The sequence below is a fragment of the Oryx dammah genome, unplaced genomic scaffold (genome assembly GCF_014754425.2).
Source record: "Oryx dammah isolate SB20612 unplaced genomic scaffold, SCBI_Odam_1.1 HiC_scaffold_5, whole genome shotgun sequence".
NCBI classification, from domain to species: Eukaryota; Metazoa; Chordata; class Mammalia; order Artiodactyla; family Bovidae; genus Oryx; species Oryx dammah.
This window is the reverse complement of record NW_024070189.1, coordinates 93,963,021-93,982,216: the sequence shown is the minus strand read 5'-3', so window position 1 is coordinate 93,982,216 and position 19,196 is coordinate 93,963,021. Positions and strand designations below refer to the sequence as shown.

General features: G+C 55.8%; 1 protein-coding gene across 7 annotated transcripts in view; it reads left to right on the top strand.

Annotated features, from left to right (window-relative positions):
- SMARCA4 (SWI/SNF related, matrix associated, actin dependent regulator of chromatin, subfamily a, member 4) overlaps positions 1–19,196 on the top strand; it is a 92,037-nt gene that overhangs the window by 47,552 nt on the left and 25,289 nt on the right. For 4 of the 7 annotated variants that reach the window (XM_040240667.1, XM_040240670.1, XM_040240669.1 and 1 more), the window contains exons 17-29: positions 2,086–2,152; positions 3,277–3,387; positions 5,339–5,581; positions 6,953–7,066; positions 7,636–7,743; positions 8,970–9,056; positions 10,059–10,105; positions 11,713–11,879; positions 14,643–14,806; positions 16,886–17,113; positions 17,421–17,519; positions 17,786–17,863; positions 18,506–18,724. In XM_040240667.1, the coding sequence (XP_040096601.1) occupies positions 2,086–2,152; positions 3,277–3,387; positions 5,339–5,581; positions 6,953–7,066; positions 7,636–7,743; positions 8,970–9,056; positions 10,059–10,105; positions 11,713–11,879; positions 14,643–14,806; positions 16,886–17,113; positions 17,421–17,519; positions 17,786–17,863; positions 18,506–18,724 (1,732 nt within the window). The remainder of the gene's footprint in view (positions 1–2,085; positions 2,153–3,276; positions 3,388–5,338; positions 5,582–6,952; positions 7,067–7,635; positions 7,744–8,969; positions 9,057–10,058; positions 10,106–11,712; positions 11,880–14,642; positions 14,807–16,885; positions 17,114–17,420; positions 17,520–17,785; positions 17,864–18,505; positions 18,725–19,196) is intronic. The other 3 variants (XM_040240673.1, XM_040240672.1, XM_040240671.1) reach the window with 1 other exon arrangement.

The window sequence follows — 19,196 nt, the reverse complement described above, 5'->3', positions numbered from 1 at the left end:
TCAAAACTACAATGAGATACCAGTTGTTAATTTTCATTTTGAAAATTTTTTAAGACTTACAAACAACTGCAAAAGCAGCTTAAAAAGTTCCTGCACACCTTCTACCTGGCCTCCCAGAGCTCACATCACCTTAGGACAGTTTTAACACCAGGCTAGTAACAACACGGTGATAAATCATCACTGACTGTTAGTGACTCTGGAGACATGGTTCAGATGTCAGTTGCCCCATTGAAGACCTTTTTCTGGTCCAGGGTCCCTCCCTTGCCTTTTGTTGTTGTGTGTTGTGATGTCTCTGTGACAGCTGCCCAGCCCGGCTTTGTTCTTCTTGACCTTCGTGAGCCTGAATCCCAGGCAGGTGTTTGGTAGACCGTCCCTCCTTAGACAGGGCTCATGTGATGGGTCCTTCTTTCTGGAATTCTGTCAAGAACCTCCAGGAGGGGCTCTTGTGCCCTTCCTGAGGCTTCACATCAGAGACCACAAGTCCAGGGCTCCACAACAGGAGAGTGTCACTTTGGTCTGTCCTTTTATCTTTTGGCCGGATGGTGCAGCACGAGGGATCTTAGTTCCCCGACCAAGGCTCGAACCCTTGCCTCCTGCAGTGGAAGCATGGAGTCATAACCGCTGGACCACCAGGGAAGTCCCCAGTTTGTTCTCCTTTTGTGGTGCCTGCTGGTTTTCCCATGCAAACGTAAGAGTTTTCCTTTGTGATTTATAAGTATCCCATGGGAAGATACTAAGAAACTCTGTGACTATCCCATTTCTCATCATACTCTTCTCTGTAATTTCAACATCTGTCAGAAACTCTCGCCTGAAACGATGATCCCCTGGAAAGTGCCCAGGCAAGGTTTTCTCTTTCCAGTGTTCCTTCCGCAGTCTTGGAATCCACTGCAAGGGAAAGCTGTCTCTTCTCCCCTGTGTAATAGTTTAATGGTTTAGTTCTTCATAGCAGCATAGGCTCATGGACCCTATCATTAATGATTTTGCTGAAGAAAGAAAGTGAAAGTGAAGTCACTCAGTCATGTCCGACTCTTTGCGACCCCATGGACTGCAGCCTACCGGCTCCTCCGTCCATGGGATTTTCCAGGGAAGACTACTATGTCCTTTCAGCACGTCCCCGCCATTGCCTTGTGATGGTTTGTTTACTGTCAGATAGCGTCAGCTTTATAGCAAAGTTGGAAAGATGGTACCCAGAGCTCCCGGTACCTTCCTCTGGTTCCCCCTGTGGCTGATCACATCTTTTTTGCTTGTGTGTTTGTTTTTGGCCTCCCTGTGGGATCTAGTTCCCTGACTGGGCATTGAACCCATGCCCTTCTGCATTGGAAGTGCAGTCTTAATCAGTACACCACCGAGGAAGTTGCTGTGGTTGATCACATCTTACGGGACCCTGTTATGTTTGTCACAAGTGAGGAATCCCCACTGGCCCATTATATATATAGTGAAAGTGTAACTGAACACATTACCTTATGTAAACTTTATGCAGATTTTACTAGTCTCGCCCTGACTTCTGTTTTCAGTCTCAGGAGCCCATGTGGCATTTTCCCTTCACATCTCCTCAGGCCTCTTCTGCTCTGTGACTGTTCCTCAGACTTTGCATAACTTTAGTGACCTTGATGATTTTGCAGAGATTGGTCAGGTGTTTTATAGGAGGTACTTCAACCTGGGTCTGTTTGGTGATGTTCTCATCCTTAGATGGGATGATGGGTTTTGGGAACAAAGATCAGAAGTGAAACCCGCCTCTGAACTCATCATGGGGGCAATTGGTGTCAACGTGACGCTTCACGCTGGTGGTTGACCTTGATTACCTGGCTGAGGTAGTGTGTGTGGCAGGCGTCTCCACTGTGAAGTACTGTTTCTTCCCCTTTCCATACTGTATTCTGGGAAAAGATACTCAATTTAGCCCACACATAATAGGTGGGCAGTTAAGTGCTACCTCCTTAAAGGGGAAATCGTTACACAAATTATTGGAAGTTTACCCTGCCAGGATCATGGCCACATCAGCCTTTGCATCCTCACGGACGTCAGTGTGGACAGCAAGCGGCTGACGCCAGAACTAATACCTGACTGTCCCTTTCGTGTTTCCCCCAGAACCCTCTCCAACTGGGCCTACGAGTTTGACAAATGGGCCCCCTCCGTGGTGAAGGTGTCCTACAAGGTACGTTGCCACCTGAGGAGGTGGGCGTCAGCGGGGTGGCGGGGGCGGTATGGGATACGTGTGGTGAAGGGGGATGTCGACCTGCATTAATGACAGGACGCACGTGTGCCTGCCTTCTTAGGTCATCCACGTGGGGGCTTGGGTCATTTCATTTCGAGGAGGGATGCTTTTGCTAAGTTCTGGACTCAGTGTGTGGACTCTGCTGGTGTGAATGCACTCACCTCAAGTTTGTTACACCTACTGAGCTCTGGACCTGTCCACATAGGCAGGCTCAGTGGGTGTCACATAGCTGCTGCTGTGTGATGGGCTGCTCACTGTCCTCACCATCTCTAGACCAGTTCACCTGTGCACGAGGGCTGATAGTGCCTCCTGTCCTTGTGCGGGGGCGCGGGGTGCCTCACGCAGCCACTCGCTGACAGAGTTCAGTCATGCCCTTGGCCGCAGGGCTCCCAGGTCCAGGCTCACCACTCTGCCGTGGAGCTCTCAGCCCTGTGATGGGAAGAAGTGGGTCCTGGCAGAGACGACAGCATGTGTGGGGAGAAATTGGTGCATTTCAGAAACTAAATGTTGTCCTGCTGCCAAGAGCTTTTGTGAACGAAGCAACTTATACTCTAGTTTAAAAAAAAAAAAGTTTTAAAAGGAACAAGAGCTTCTGGGAACGAGTGCAACTCAGTCTGTCAGGAGCAGTGAGCTTGAAACAGGGAACCAGACAGATTTGTTAACCAGGGAGAAGCCGGGGCTGCCCTTAGGGAATGATCACCATGGACTGCACCTGTGTGGGAGACACAGTGGCCTGAGTGGGGACCCAGGAGGAGGCAGGCATGGGAAGCGGAGCTGGTTGCCCACCAGGAGTGGGGCAGGTGGAGGTGCAGGCTGCAAGCCACCCAGGGCCTGCATGCCTCTGTGCTCCCTGCACGATGCCCTCCGCGTGGACGGTGGAGTCAGGGAGGGGGAGCAGTCTGGGGGTGAAGTCGAGGGAGGGACAGCCACTTGGGGGCCAAGTTGGGGAGGGTAGCAGTCTGGGGTGGAGTCGGGAGAGGGCCAGCAGCCTTTGCCAGTTCTCGGCCTTACCAGGGCCCCAGGACTTGGGGGGCTGAGGCGTGCGCATCTTCTCTCCCTCACAGGGCTCCCCAGCAGCCAGACGTGCTTTTGTCCCACAGCTCCGCAGCGGCAAGTTCAACGTCTTGCTGACAACATATGAGTACATCATTAAGGACAAGCACATCCTTGCAAAGGTAGCGTGTTCGCCTGTAAAACAAGGCAGCTCGGCCCATCACATGCTGTCCGCACACCTGTGATCCTGCCCAGGCTGGTCATGCATGGGTCACGCTTCTCATCTTCTCAGACCCCCCACAAGTCATTGCTTAGTGATCCCCTGCATATGCGTAAGGACAGCTGCTCTGTGGGTGTGAAAGGCCTCAATCAAGGTGGCTTGGGGTTTGCTTCTCTGACTGTGCGTTCCTAGGCTTGCCCTGGATCACGTCCAGAGACTGGCACCATCTACACAGCACATGGACCAGCTTCTCTCGGGGCTCCTGCCCAAAGAGCCTGGTCATTTGCGATGCCTCCCAGCATTCCTGTCCTGCCTGCCGTGTCCCTCACAGGGCCATATTGAGGCCCTCCCCAATCTCTACCTGTCTCTAGAGGCCTCGGACCTGCCTCCCTGGTGGGTGTGTCTTCCCACCCCAGCCTACAGGAAAGCAGCCCGTGAAGCAGATGGGGTCCAGCCTTCAGGGCCACATGCTCTGAGGTCCTGTGTGTCCCATCGGCCTTGAGCCACTGAGCTGGTGTGTTTAGTGGGTGCCATGTGGCTGGGCAGCCTCTTAGCTGACTCAGTTGTGAAGGTGGCTCTAGTTGGGCCACCAGTGAGTGACTAAGAATATACTATGACCCAGCTGTAAGTCAGGTACAGTCCTTTGCCTCCAGAAAGCTCTTTTCCTGGGGTGGGGAGGGGTTGAGCTGCCGCATCTGGCCTCGCTGACCATATAGGGAAGGAAGTCCAGGGCTAGAGCGCTTTACACATTAACCCCCCACCACCACCTGTGGGGCGTGTTCATACTGACGACATTCGGTGCTTGATATGCATCTCTGAGCTACAGTTAAGGAAACTGAGGCCCAGGAAGCTGGCATCCGGCCTGCTTATCCTAGGGCTTATGCTGCGGGTCACCCTTCTGACCCAGGACAGACCCAGGCCCATCCCAGACACGAGAACAGGGCTCTGAATATCCTGTGTGTCTGACAGGGGCTTTAATCAGTGTAAACCCCGCACCATGGGGGTTACTTGTGGGGAAGGGCTGCTACCCCCTGCCCTAGTCAGTTCTGCCTTTTTCCTCCGGGACACCTGATGTGCAAGGCCTCAGCTGGGCCGTGCTTGGTCCCCAGGAGCTAGATGCCAAGGCCCGAGTGGCTCTGAAGGGCATCACAGTCGCATGTAAACGGGTTTATACCTGCAGTCCCTGCCTAACCAACCTAACTCCCAGTTAGAGTTGGCGTCTAGCCCGTGTCCATTGGCCAGCGACCACTGATAGGCTCTGCGGTACAGGCGGTGCCCCCACAGCACAGTCTGCCCCCAGCTGTGCCTCCCTGCCTCCGAGCCACCACCTGCTGACTGCAAACGTTTAGTCGCTCAGTCATGTCCGACCCCCATGGACTGTAGCCCGCCAGGCTCCTCTGTCCGCTCTGGGCACTGCTCAACTTCCTGCTGCCCACCATCTTCAAGAGTTGCAGCACCTTCTTGGGGCAGATTCTTTACCATCTGAGCCACCAGGGAAGCCAGATTGAAACATACCTGTTACCAAACCATGTCTCCTCTCGACCCTACCCCAACCCAAGGACCTGTGATCGTCAGGCTGTGTATTGTTTAGGATTTTTTTTCTCTATGCCAGATACTTGGCTTATGTGATTTTCCTGGAAAACCAAAGTTCTCCTCTGGACTTAGCTCTGTTCACCTGACAGCAGCTCCCAGCCATCTCCCTGTCCACCTGTCCGCCCTCCCACGCGCCACGGAGCTGCAGTATGCGTCTGCCCCTCGGGGCGCTGGCCCTTCCTCTGATGCTGTCGTGCTCACGTTCCCCACCCTGCTGGGCCGTGCTGCCCGGAGCCTTCATGCCTGATGGCAGTGAGCTGCTCACCCAGGGGACAGCCCCACCACCTGTCCTCTCCTGACCACCCGTTCTGGACCTGCAGATCCGCTGGAAGTACATGATCGTGGATGAAGGCCACCGCATGAAGAACCACCACTGCAAGCTGACGCAGGTCCTCAACACGCACTACGTGGCGCCCCGCCGCCTGCTGCTGACGGGCACACCACTGCAGAACAAGCTGCCCGAGCTCTGGGCACTGCTCAACTTCCTGCTGCCCACCATCTTCAAGAGTTGCAGCACCTTCGAGCAGTGGTTCAACGCGCCCTTCGCCATGACCGGGGAGAAGGTGGGCAAGCGGCCAGCCACGTGGTGGAAGGGGCGGGGCGGGGAGCCGTGGTCTTCGGCCACAAGCAGCTCCAAGGACTGTCCGAGCTGACGGTCCTGGCCCAGCCGGCTTCCCCAGGTGGTTGTGGACGGAGTGCCCACTGCAACCGGCCTGGCCACATACATGGCAACCCTGCCACCAGAGAAGGGCAGAGAAATCTCAGGGGATCCTTGGGGCTTCCCTGACCCTGTGCCCCAGGCACAGAGTTGGGACATGGTACAGCAGGGCCTGAGTTGTGAAGGTGCAGCTGGAGGGCTTGAGGGGAGTTTAATTCTCACCCTGAGGGCAATGGGCACCTCTGGTCGTTTCAGTGAAGAGAGTGGTCAGATCGTGCCCCTTTTATTTTTAAAGAAAATAAAAAGCTGTGGGCTGTGGCTTGTATCTCTCACATCTGTCTGGCTGTGGGTGGAATTGGTAGTCTGCTTGTGGACCAGCTGTTTTCTGTTGAAGGAGTTTGGCGCCCTGAGCCTTGTACTGAGGAGGTGGGCTCAACTGCAGAGTAGACAAAGAGCCCCCTCACCCAGCAGACACGCCCAGCCCACTGGTCCCCAGTTAGGAGATTCTCCTCAGGTCTGGGACAGTTGGGACCACCATGCTCTTACGGGGGGACCTCTGCATCGTCCCTGGGGTCCCCCCTCCTTGGCACTGGCTGAGGCAGAAGCCCTCCTAGAGGAGAAACTGAGGCCCTTTCAAGGGTCTCATAATTAAAACAAACTGCCAGTTTTCAGACTTCTAGGATCCCCACCCAGAGAGCAAGGGAACAGATGCCATGGTTTCACCTGTTTTCAAGTTGAGTAAAAGCTCTACCTAAAGGGTCCTAAAGAAAAAAATTCAAATGTCATCTTATTATTCACTTAAAAATTGTTTTAATTCAAATTTTGATCAGAGTAGCAGGCCCACAGGAGAGCAGCCTTTCTATCCGTCTCTTCCACGGAGGCTGAAATGAGAGGGTATTGGGGCTCCCAGTAGAGCACCCCCAGTTTACTCCATGCGCTCTGTCCATGTTACCCCCACAGTGCTGGCCAGGCTCCCTTTGGACATGTTCTCAGGATCCAGACACGTGAGTTTGTGTCACTCTTGGGGAGGCCGCTCAGTGTGCTGCCGTGTTTCTCAGTGCCCTGGGGGCTTCGCCTCCGTGTCCCAGGACTTCCATGGAAGGTCTCAGGTCCCTGCAGTTTTCCACAGGAAGAGGGTACCCCACTGAGCTCTCGTAAAGCATAGAGCTGCCTGGAAATGGGGTGCCAAGTGCAGGGAGACACCAGGTGGCCCTGCCCAAGCGTCGCTGCTCTCCTGGAGGTAACACTTGGCTTGCATGTCTCGTTGGGGTGCCAGGTGGACCTGAACGAGGAGGAAACCATCCTCATCATCCGCCGCCTCCACAAAGTGCTGCGGCCCTTCCTGCTCCGGCGGCTCAAGAAGGAAGTGGAGGCTCAGTTGCCTGAAAAGGTGCTATGTTTACTTTGAGTGGAGGGAGCCCTAATGCAGCATTCAGCATTGTGTGGGGGTCGCCCCAAGCGGGGGGGGTCCCAGTTGGGCAGCTCTCTAGAGTCCCCCAGCCTGGCGCTGCCTTGCTCAGCATTCAGGAGTCAGTCTTGCCTGGGGATGGCTGCTCACCTGCACGGTCTCTGAAAGTGCAAGGAAGGTGTGCTAGGGGCCAGCTAAGTCCCACCTGCTAGCCCGTAGTGGCCCCTCTCCTCTCCCGTGAGGGCGCTTTGGGTCCCCACCAGTCACCCCTCATGTCACTCTTGCTCTTTGTTCCTGGGCCAGCTGAGGGGAGGCCTTTGAAAGAAAGCTGTGTTGCCCCTCTGGCCCAGGAAGCCCTCACATTTCTAGCCCCGTGCATATACTGCAGCACGGCTCCCCTCATGCCCTGCGTGTGGGGGCTCTTCACCATCACCCTCGTGTGCTGTGATCAGAGGCCAGGGCCCAGGATGCCCGAGAGGCTGGGAGGTCAGCGTCGGGCCCAGGCTGGGCCCTGGGGCCTGGGCTCGGCTGACGGTGGCGTGTGCCCACAGGTGGAGTACGTCATCAAGTGCGACATGTCGGCCCTGCAGCGCGTGCTCTATCGGCACATGCAGGCCAAGGGGGTGCTGCTGACCGACGGCTCCGAGAAGGACAAGAAGGTTGGCCCGGGCCCCTGTCCCACCTGGGTGTCCATGGCGGGCGGGCGAGTGGGTGGCCTGGGAGCAGCTGGGTGCGTGGGAACCAGCAGGCTTTCTCCTCCTGGGAGGTGATTTTTGTGACCAAGGCCCCGTCTGGTTGTGATCCGGAGGGTGTTGACCGGCCCTGGTTTAGATCATAGCTGAAGTGGTTCGGTCCGGCCCATAAGGCTAAGGGAGCAGGGGCTGAGGGCCTCTTTTCAGGGGGGCCTGAGCCTCCCAGTCAGCATTCTAGGGTCCTCTGTTCATGAAGTGCTGGCTCCTCTGGGTGCATCTCTTAGCAGTGAGGATCCAGCACGGACCATCGTGGTTAGAACATTCAGGCGCGTCCCATCTTCCTGACAAGCCACGGCTACTGGCTCCCTTTTTGCAATTACGTGAACTTGGGGTGATGTTCATTTATAATGGAGGGGAGTGGGGGCTAGGTGGGCTGCTACCTCTTGGGCCTCTCTGAGGCCCCGGGCCTCCCCTAACAGTCCTCTTCTCACCGGGACTGAAATCATCCTTTCAGGTCCCTCATCTCTGTGCCTCAAGCCTGGCCCAAACTCCCCATTGCCTCCTCCACGTTTCGTTTGGGCTCTTCACCTGGGCTATTGTGACAGCCCATTTCCCGGTTTACTTTTCTGCCCATGCACCCACCCCTGCATCCTACTTTCATCCCGAAGCCAGAGGTCTTCCTCAGCCGTCATGGCCCATCTGGCTGCAGGCCCCGGGGACTCTGTCCCAGTGCCCACGCAGCTGGCCTTATGAATCACAGAGTGTTTGTGATCCGGCCTCAGCGCTCTGCCAGTCCCTTCCATCTTGCTGGCCTGGCCCCTCCTCACTCTCCACCCTCCAGGGTGCCCAGGGGTCTCTGTTTCCCCCAGCCCTGACTTCATGCTGGCTTCTGAGCCCCAGGAGGAGCCAGCTCCACATGTCCTGCCTCCCGCTATGTCCTCCTTCCACACCCACCCACACCCCACCCTAGACAAGACCAATTTGGGAGCTTCTTATGGCTCAGCTGGTCAAGAATCCGCCTGCAGTGTGGGAGACCTGGGTTTGATCCCTGGGTTGGGAAGATCCTCTGGAGAAGGGAAAGGCTACCCACTCCAGTATTCTGGCCTAGAGAATTCCATGGACTGTATAGTTCTTGGGGTCGCAAAGAGTTGGACACCACTGAGCGACTCTCACTTTCACTTGTGCCTCCTCAGGGCAAAGGTGGTACCAAGACCCTGATGAACACCATCATGCAGCTGAGGAAGATCTGCAACCACCCCTACATGTTCCAGCACATCGAGGTGAGGCCCAGGGGGGCCCTCAGCCCACACGAGGCCCTGCTTCCCCGGCAGAGCTGGGGCACTTCTCTCTGCAGCTTTAAAGATGAAGAGTTTGTAACTAGGTGATGTGCGTACATTTGCCTTCTTACTGAGATTCTCTCTGCAAGTCCTTATTGTGAAGAATCCAAACAGTTAGGAAAATATGAGAGGGACTCTCCTGGTGGCTCAATGGTTAAGACTCCGTGCTTCCACTCCGGGGGCGTGGGGTTGATTCTCGGTCAGGGTACTAAGATCTTGCATGCCCTGTGGTGGCCAGAAAGAACACATAAATTTTTTTTATAAAGGAAAAAGAAAAGAAGTATGTGAGAGAAATGAAAGTCCCACCTCGGATGACCACGAAGCCTTCCAGGCTGTTCTCTGGAATTGCTTCCCACCCAGGGTGGGAGTGGTCATGCTGCCCCTGCTGGTTGGCTACTAGCCTTTCGCACTTGGCAGTGTGTGGGGCCATCGCAGGTCAGCGTGTGGAGAGCAGTGTCCCTCTTCATGACAACTCCAGCCGTGACCTTTCTAGGCCCCAGTACACTTGAGATTCTGGATTCTTGCTTCTGAAAAGCACACACAGCGACTTCCCTGATGGTCCAGTGGATAAGGCTCCATGCTTTCACTGCAGGGGGTGCAGGTTCAATCCCTGGTCCGGTAACTAAGATCCTACATGCCACATGTTGCAACCAAAAAAATCAAATAAATTTAAATGAAAAGCACATATATGTCTACACATTCTGGCATAAACTTTCAGGGTCATCGCAAATCCCCTGACAATTCCGTCTCGGTGCTCCAGAGATGATGTCAGGTGCCTTGTGCACACCTTCGGTGGTTAAGACCCTATGGGAAGGCATGTCGGTGGGGTAGAAAAGTTGTCGTCAGCACTTCTTCGTGGTCTTGAGCTGCTGTGGGTGGGCTCGGAGGCATGGGGCTGGGAAACCTGTTCCTGCCCTCACTGACCCACATCTCGTTCCATTACAGGAGTCCTTTTCTGAGCACTTGGGGTTTACTGGCGGCATCGTCCAAGGGTGAGACTCTCCCTCACTTAACGGGGTGGATGGATGGTCTGCTGTGTTTCTCTCTGCAGCTGACTTGTTTCTGTTGTCATAGTTGTCTGCTTTCAAAGGCAGTATATTCCTGGTAAAAAACTTAACATAGATGAGCCCAAAGAAGAGAATAAAAATTCTGCACTTTGAGGGACTTATATGGTGGTTCAGTGGTTAAGACCGTGCTCCAAATACGGAGGGACTGTGTTCGATCACTGTTTAGGAAGCTACATTGCACCTGCTACAATTAAAGATCCTGCATGCTGCAGCTAAGAGTCGGTGCTACTGCTGCTACTGCTGCTAAGTCGCTTCAGTTGTGTCCGACTCTGTGTGACCCCATAGACGGCAGCCCGCCAGGCTCCCCCGTCCCTGGGATTCTCCAGGCAAGAACACTGGAGTGGGTTGCCATTTCCTTCTCCAATGCATGAAAGTGAAAAGTGAAAGTGAAGTCGCTTAGTCACGCCCAACTCTTCGTGACCCCATGGACTGCAGCCCACCAGGCTCCTCTGTCCATGGGATTTTTCAGGCAAGAGTACTGGAGTGGGTTGCCATTGCCTTCTCTGAGATTCAGTGCAGCCAAATTAAAAAAAAAAATTCTGCAATTTGAGAGTTGACCAGACATGGCTTCCAGGTCCCACTCTTCTACTTCTGGGCTTTGTGACCCGTGACAGCTTCCCTCAACACTCTTGAGCCTAAACTCTGCCCACCAGGAGAGAGAGACCTTTTTATACAGTGTGCCACCCAGCTTGCTGTGGAGGTGCTTTCCCCAGTATTGTTTATAAAGTGCAGCCCCAGCATGGTTTGGCCTTAGCATTGGGCTCAGGTGTAGCCTCAAGGTTTCACTCTTAAAACATTCTCAGCGCAAAAACCACCATCACTTCTCTGGGATAGTAAACTATTTCTTAGAGCAGGAACCCTGAATGAAAGAGCAAAGGTCCTTTTGCTATGTCGTTTTTTTGTATCAAATTACATAATGGGGTCCCACAGACCTGGCCTTGAGTCCAGGCCCTGGCAGGTCAGCAGCCATGTCACACTGCCCCCAGCCTCAGTTTCCATACCTGTAAACAGAGAATGAATGACCAAAGCCATGTGGCTCTAAGCCCTTCTTCTCACTCTTAGGAAGATCCTAGTTGCTCCGTAAGTCCACAGTCACCCTTGACCCGGTTGGCTTCCCTGGTGGCTCAGATGGTAAAGAATCTGCCTGCAGTGCAGGAGACTGGGGTTTGATCTCTGGTCAGGAAGATCCGCTGGAGAGAGAAATGGCAAGTATTCTTGCCTGCAGAATTCCAAGAACAGAGGAGCCTGGTGGGTTATAGTCCATAGCGTCAGAAAGTTGGACATAACTGAGCTATTAACACTTTCACTGGACTTAGGGTGGCCTGAGTTTATTTTAGTTGAATTGGAATGGCTCTGCTGAAACTTTGGGGGCTGGGTAGTTTTGCCAAGGGAGACATTCATGTGCCCCTGGACCTGGTGGCCAGCCCACCCAGGACTGGTCAGGTAGTGGGTGGGAACACATGTCCTCTGCCCGCTTTCAGGGCACTGTGGTTCACGTCCTGTGTGTCCTTCCCCGCCCCAACCCTCCCCAGGCTGGACCTGTACCGAGCCTCAGGGAAATTCGAGCTGCTCGATAGAATTCTTCCCAAACTCCGGGCCACCAACCACAAAGTGCTGCTGTTCTGTCAGATGACCTCCCTCATGACCATCATGGAAGACTATTTTGCATATCGTGGCTTTAAATACCTCAGGCTCGATGGTGAGTGTGGCCGGGGAGAGAGATGTGTTTGAAAGGGCCTTGTTATTCACTGCTGCTGAAACTTCTGGTGGGTTTGCCCTCCCCCGTGAGGCAGGGTAAGGCCCAGAGACTCCAGGTCTAATGTTGGGAGTGGACACAGTGGCATGCTCAGTGACACAGGCTTATGGGACTGGGAGGGGTCCTGGGAATATTGTGCTGGTCTCCCGAATACAAGGCTTAAAGTCCTTGCACCATAACACTGGGTCCAGTGGCTAACGCGTATCCCATAGACTAATTTTAGTGGGAAGTGACAGAAACTCATATCCTGTGGGCATAGAGAAGAAAGCCTTAATAGACTCACATAATTGAACTTTAAGGGTAAGCTTGCCTCAGGAACAGCTGGATCCAGGTACCCAGTTGGTATTAGAGGAGCTTTTCTGGGGCTCTCGGCTCCTTTGTCCTCCACGTTGGCTTCAAGTCAGGCATCCCTTTCAGGCTTTTCTTCCACCCACAGAAATTGGGGTGTCCCCAACACTGGGCAGACACAGTGTCCCCACAGAGAAGCAGCTTGTCTTTTCCCCCAGGGGTCTGGAGTGAGCTTTCATTGGACTGCTGTGAGCGACATGACCCCCTCTCCACTGCCCTGGTGGCTCTGGAGCTGAAATCAGACCTATCCATGCCGGAACCACAAACACTGGGAGAAGCAGGAAAGGGCGGGATGGAGGATCCAGATGTTGCAGGGGTGATAGGGGCGTTGTCCATTGGGAACCCACTGGCCTGTGACCATCAGAAGCCCGGTTCCTGCCTTGCCTGCACAAGGGAGTCCAGGGGAGGTGGGGCTGAGCACAGTGCTGACAGTGTGCAGGACTCCTGATCCGACACGTGTCAGCTGACCAGGACGGCCCTAGAGGGAGCCCCTTGCTCTCCATAAGATGGAGTGAATGGGGTTCTCAAGAAAAAATGGACTTGGGGGAATTTCCCTGGTGGTCCAGTGGCTAAGACTTCACCTTACGACGCAGGGGGTGCAGGTTCAATCCCTGGTTGGAAGCTAAGATTCCCATGTGCCTTGGGACCCCCAAAACTAAACATAAAACAGAAGCAACACTCTAAAAAATTCAGTAAGGACTTTTAAAAGACTAATTCTCATCAAAAAGTAACATTTGGAAAAAGAGAGACCTGAGACCCACTGGGATAAACAGTTAAGAAGCGTGGGGTAGACCACATTTCTGCAAGACTTTGTCTAAGCTCAGTACCAGCTGCATCCATCCATGGCTGGACACCCCAAACCTCTCTGCCCCTGTTGTGTGCTTCTCGGTGCCTCTCCTGGTCCTGTGGGTTTTCAGACCATTAACTTGTGATTGCTGCCTCCCCACTCCCGCCCAGAACCTTTGCTGCATCTCCATCTTGCCGTCTTTCCGCTGTTCTTAGAATTCCATCCAGGGTAACCTTTACAAACACAGCTTTGGTCGGGTGCTCACGTGTCCTGAGGCTGAAAGCTGCATCCCTGCCAAGGCCCGTGTGGCCTCAGTGCTGGCCTCTGTAGGGTCTGAGCTTTCACAATGGTGACACCGCCCCCTAGTGGACAGGCCGAGAGCATGTTCCCACCCACCCGAGTATCTGTCCACTTGCCCCCCAACCCCTTTTTCTCTCCATGACAGGAGTTCTCTGTGTAAGTGAGGACTTCATTTGCTGGACCATGGTTGCGTCTCTAGCATTTCATGTGAGCTTTTTTTTTTTTGCCACATGGGTGGAAACCCTGGGAAAGAAATTCCTGGTGATCCAGTGGTTAGGACTCTATTTTCCTGCTGCCGGAGGCATGGGTTCAATGCCTGGTCAGGGAACTAAGATCCCACAGGCCTCTCTGCCCCCCCGCCTCCCAGAAGGAATGGCAAAGGGTTGGGGACCTCAGTGAACATGGGGAGTGGAACCTTCTGCTGTCAGTGTGCTGAGAGTGAGGGTACAGCCAGGGGTACCGGAGCAGTCCCTTGACCCAGTCCTGCTCAGCCATGCCCGAGGCCTCAGCCCCTCCTAGGAGCCAGGACAGCCGAGGCGCCATGCACCTTGGGCCTCTGTGCTGTTCATTCTGATGTGTAGGCGAGTCGCTAGAAGCAGCACCAAAAATGACACCTGGATTCACCAGAGGCACCTCTGCTTTGAGTTGATAGGATCCTGAGGAGCTTAGATGCTCCTCTGAGGATCATGCTCGGGGCCCTCACTTTTGAGTTGCTGTGGCTTCATGAAGCGGGGAGCCATCCTGCCCAGAGAGACATATCCCCATTGTACAATGCCATGTGTTTGCCTGTATAGACGGCTCCCTTTGTGAATGGAGAAAACCCACCACAGGGGCATGGAGGCAGGCTCCAGTCTCTGACCAGTCGCTCGTTACCCTGGCAGCAACGTTTGTCCACCCAGAGGCCCCTCGTGGGTTCTGAGAGGCACACTGGAACAGCGCCGCTGCAGCATCACCCGGACAGCTGGTTACAGCAGCGCTCAGGGGCCAGCCTGTTGCCTGGGTGTCTGCTGGGTCCCAGCCCTGTGCTGCAGTGCCTGCCTGCCTCCCTAGTGCCTGCAGCAGCCCCCGTTCACGCTTTGGGGCCCATTTTCTCCTCCGGGGGTGGGCAGACTGGCGGTGAGTGGTGTCAGCCGGATCTGAGTTGCTCGTCAGTCATGGTCCACGGCCATTGGTTGGAAGGCGGTGGGCGTGGGCGCTGCTCCCTGATGCAGGTGTCCCTCTGTGTCTCCTCCCTTGGTTGCCCTGCTAACCCTGGTCTACCCGCCCGGCAGGAACCACGAAAGCGGAGGACCGGGGGATGCTGCTGAAAACCTTCAACGAGCCCGGCTCCGAGTACTTCATCTTCCTGCTCAGCACCCGGGCCGGGGGCCTGGGTCTGAACCTCCAGTCGGCTGACACTGTGATCATATTTGACAGTGACTGGAACCCCCACCAGGTAACAGCGCGCACCCCCTGGCAGTGACCGTGCCCCTGCTGTGAATGTCCAGCGGCCTCCTGACCTTTCCCTAGAGCCCTGGCAGTGCCTGGAGAGAGATGCAGAGGGCAGTTTCTCAAAAGCAAACTAATTCTTTGCTCTGATTATGAAAAAAATACATGTTCCACCGTTAGTTTAAAATTTTTTTCTGAAAATTCCCCGGCTGTCCAGTGGTTAGGACTCCATGCTTCCACTACTGATGGCCTGGGTTCAGTCTCTGGTCTGGGGACTGAGCTCTCACAAGCTGCGTGGCACCATCCAAAAGAAGGGGAAAAAAAAACAATCCTGGCATCCCATAGAAGTGCAGAGAAAATGGAAAATGGCCAAGTCCTATGGGCTGGTGGTAAGGGTCCCGTTAGTCCTGGGTCCTTCCTGGCCATGTCCTGGCCTAGCCCTGATGCCGGCCCCCTTCACTGGGGCTCCTTCGTGTGCCCCACACGCTGCTGCCCTGATGTCTTGTCTGCGCGCCTGCTTGGGGCTCCATGCCGGTAGTTCTTTCAGATGCAAGTACCAGTTACTGAAAGTAACAAACGGAAGTGTGCATTTTTCCTCTCCCTGCCGCTCCTATCTACTCCGAGCACATGCCAGCCTCTACCTCTGTACACACAGATGCTCTGGCTTTGGCATGAACCTGGCATGTTCCAGCACGTGTCTCTTCCTGCCACCGGCTGGTGTGTTCCCATTTCCATGCCAGGGCACCAAGCCTCTCCCCAGCGCATCCTCAGCGGCCAGCCTTTCTGGTGTATGGCGGCCCCAGGCCTTTTAGCTCAAACCCCAGTTGGCAGGTGTCCAGGTTCCCTGTTTCTCGGCCTGACCGCTATTCTCTCATGGAGCCCTCTTGTCTCTCTCTCGGAGCACCGGCCAGGCCCAGGCTGAGCAAGAGCTGGGGTATCTTGGCCCACCGGCCTGTCCCCATCATGTTCTTGTTGGTTCTGCCAAACTGGCCTCCACCAGGCTGCCCAGCTCTCGCTCCTGTTGACGGTGTGAGTGTGCCCTTCCCCACACCCAGTGGCTCTGGTTATCAGCATGGGAACCATAGCCTGTATGCCAGCGAACGTCTGGGGTGGTCACTGCCTTCAGCCTGGGTTGGAGTGGTTCCCACCCGGCCTTCATGGCTGGCCTGTTTGCTAGGAGGTGGTGGGGCTGTGCTTTCCTCATCAGCAGGCAGCTGGGGGAGAGGCCTCTGTGGAGCCCCTCCTCCACACTGGGAGGCATTGGAGGTCATGAGACACACGGCAGGGCCAGGCTGTATCGTGAGGTGCTGGTCCTCCCTGCCGGGAATCACACAGGCGGACCAGGAGGCCGAGCCATGGGGCCAAGCCACGCTTGTCCACCAGGTGTGGCCTCTGCTGCCCTGTGGGGTGCAGATCTCCAGGTCAGCTCCACGCGGCCCCAGACCCAGGATTCCATAGGCGCCCTCCTGTTTCTGCACTGGGCTCACGGGGTGACAGAGATCGTGTTGGCACCGTGCCTCCCACTCTACTGGCGTTTGCTCCACATCAGGCACTGGGCATCTGTTGCCCGTTGGCTCCTCACACACACAGTAGCCACGAGAGGGGCTGCTATTAACAGTGGCTCCCAAGGCTAGACTGGTGGGACCTGGGCCCGGCGTTGCCTGGCAAGGAAGCAGCAGGGCCCCCAGTCAAACCAGGCATCGACCAGGAATGGTGCGCAGCTTCGGCGTCATCCTGTAAACAGTGCTGTCGCGTAATGTGGCCCCACCTAGGGGGCCTAGTCACAACGATGGGCCCCCATGCAGCTGTGATGGGAGCTGCTCAGGAATATAACCCCTCCAGCGGCCTTTTAAAACCACGCTTTCTTCCCGAGTATCTGCCGTGTTCCACTTAAGGTAGAAAGACGCTTTTGCAGGATCTCAGGGTGAAGTCCCCTTGGCACAGGCTCCAGGTCTCGTTCCTGAGTTTCCTGGCTATACAGCTGCTGGCCAGGCGAGCGCCTCTGTGTCTCCCAGCAGCATCCAGTGTCCTGACTCCCCCTTAACCATCTGGGGCTGACGGCACCTCCCCCCACCCCCGCCCCCAGGACCTGCAGGCGCAGGACCGTGCCCACCGCATCGGGCAGCAGAACGAGGTGCGTGTGCTCCGCCTGTGCACCGTCAACAGCGTGGAGGAGAAGATCCTGGCCGCGGCCAAGTACAAGCTCAACGTGGACCAGAAGGTGATCCAGGCCGGCATGTTTGACCAGAAGTCCTCCAGCCACGAGCGGCGCGCCTTCCTGCAGGCCATCCTGGAGCACGAGGAGCAGGACGAGGTGAGCGCAGCACTGGCCCCGACCCCCTCCCCAGCGTGAGTGGTGGACGCATGAGCGGCTTTCGTTTTTGTTTTTGTTTTTTTTTTACCTTTTTTTGCACTTTTTCTTTTTCTTTTTTTGTTTTTTTTTGCATCCCTTTGGAGTAAAGGGAGTGTGGGCTGAAAGGAAAGACGATGAGTATACTTGCTTTTTCTTTGAAGTGGTTTTTTTTTAATTATTATTATTATTAAAAAAAAAAAACAACAACTGCTGGTGAAAGACGCCGGATTGATAGCCCTGGAGACTGAAGTCCTCTATCTATCCACAGAGCAGACACTGCAGCACGGGCAGCGGCAGTGCCAGCTTCGCCCACACTGCCCCTCCGCCAGCGGGCGTCAACCCCGACTCGGAGGAGCCACCTCTAAAGGTGAGCGGGGTAGTTCAGTCTCCACGCCCATTCAATCCTCGGCTTCTCGGCTGAGACGGCCAGCAGAGGGCCCTGACCCCACGGAGCGTGCGTGTGCGTGTGCGTGTGTGCCTCATCGCTGCCGCGTGGGTCCCCATCCACCGCAGCCGGACCAGGGACCGCCAGCTCCTCTCCCACGGACCGCCGCCGCTCGCCTCCGAGCCCGGCCGCCGCCGCCGCCCACCCCGGCCTCCCCGCAGCCGGACTAAACGTGTGACGTCTTGTAGGAAGAAGACGAGGTGCCCGACGACGAGACGGTGAACCAGATGATAGCCCGGCACGAGGAGGAGTTCGACCTGTTCATGGTGAGCACCGCGGGCACTGGCTTTCCCACCTGCACGGACCGTGGGCCGTGGGGCTCACATGCCCCTCCCTGCCGACACCCGGCAGACCGAGTGGTCTTGGTGACGTTGGCATCCCCAGCACTACTGGAGCCGGGGCAGCCCTTCACGGGGGCTGCAGACAGCACCTAACTGACCCCTCTTTGTCCCGTGGCCTCCTGAGGTCTCCTAAGTGTGTCATAGGGACGGCAGGATACCCAGGCACACCCAGTTCTGCTGGTGCCTATTGTCCTTGAGGCTCTCTCCCTTTCAGAGGGCATCACACTGTCCCGGGCCAAAGCGCTGAATCAGGCCTCGGTCTCAGATGTCCCTCGCCCTTCATGGGTGTGGAATCCAGGGCGTCCTTGGCCTCAGCAGGCCTGTGCCTCCCACTGAGGCTGTCCATGGAACTGCCATCCCATTTCAGCCCTGCTTCCATCATCTCCAAGTCCTTCCCAGTTCTCTCTGCCCCACAGCAGAGTCCCAGCCAGGGTCTGACCTGAGAGCTCAGCCAGTTTGGCCACTGCAAAACCCAGCTACCATGTAACTGGGTCCCCAGGCAGGGCGCCCCGCATGTGCCTGCCGGCTGTCCCTGTGCTAACATTTCCTTTGCCCCACACCCCACAGCGCATGGACCTGGACCGCCGGCGTGAGGAGGCCCGCAACCCCAAGCGGAAGCCGCGGCTCATGGAGGAGGACGAGCTCCCCTCGTGGATCATCAAGGACGATGCCGAGGTGGAGCGGCTGACCTGTGAGGAGGAGGAAGAGAAGATGTTCGGCCGTGGCTCCCGTCACCGCAAGGAGGTGGACTACAGTGACTCACTGACTGAGAAGCAGTGGCTCAAGGTACATGCTGGAGAGGGCCGTGAGAGGGGCTCAGGCAGCATGGGTTTGGCCGCCGGGTTAGGGGCCTTTATCTAAACCCTGGGCAGTGCCCTTTAGCCATTCTCTACACGAGTGACAGCAGCCCTTCACACATGGGCTCAGGTTCACTCAGTTCCTCCTATTGAAACGGTGGCAGGCACACCCTGGAGGCTTCTGAGCTGTTCAGAATGCTCTGCTGGGTGGAGCTGGCCTTTCATGTGTCAGGTTAAAGGAAACTTTTGGTGACCTTGGCAGGGGGCTGGCCGGAGGACCTAGAACTGGACTAGGGATGTCACATCTCCCTGTGAGATTGTTGGGAGTGCTAATGGGGTCAGGTGCCCTGATCTGGGCGCATCATCCCTGGGAGCTGCAGGGAGGAGGGAGCAAGTGCCCTGCCCACCCACCCCCAGCATCCCCCACCCCCGGCCCTCGCCTCCCAGGGCCCAGCACTGAG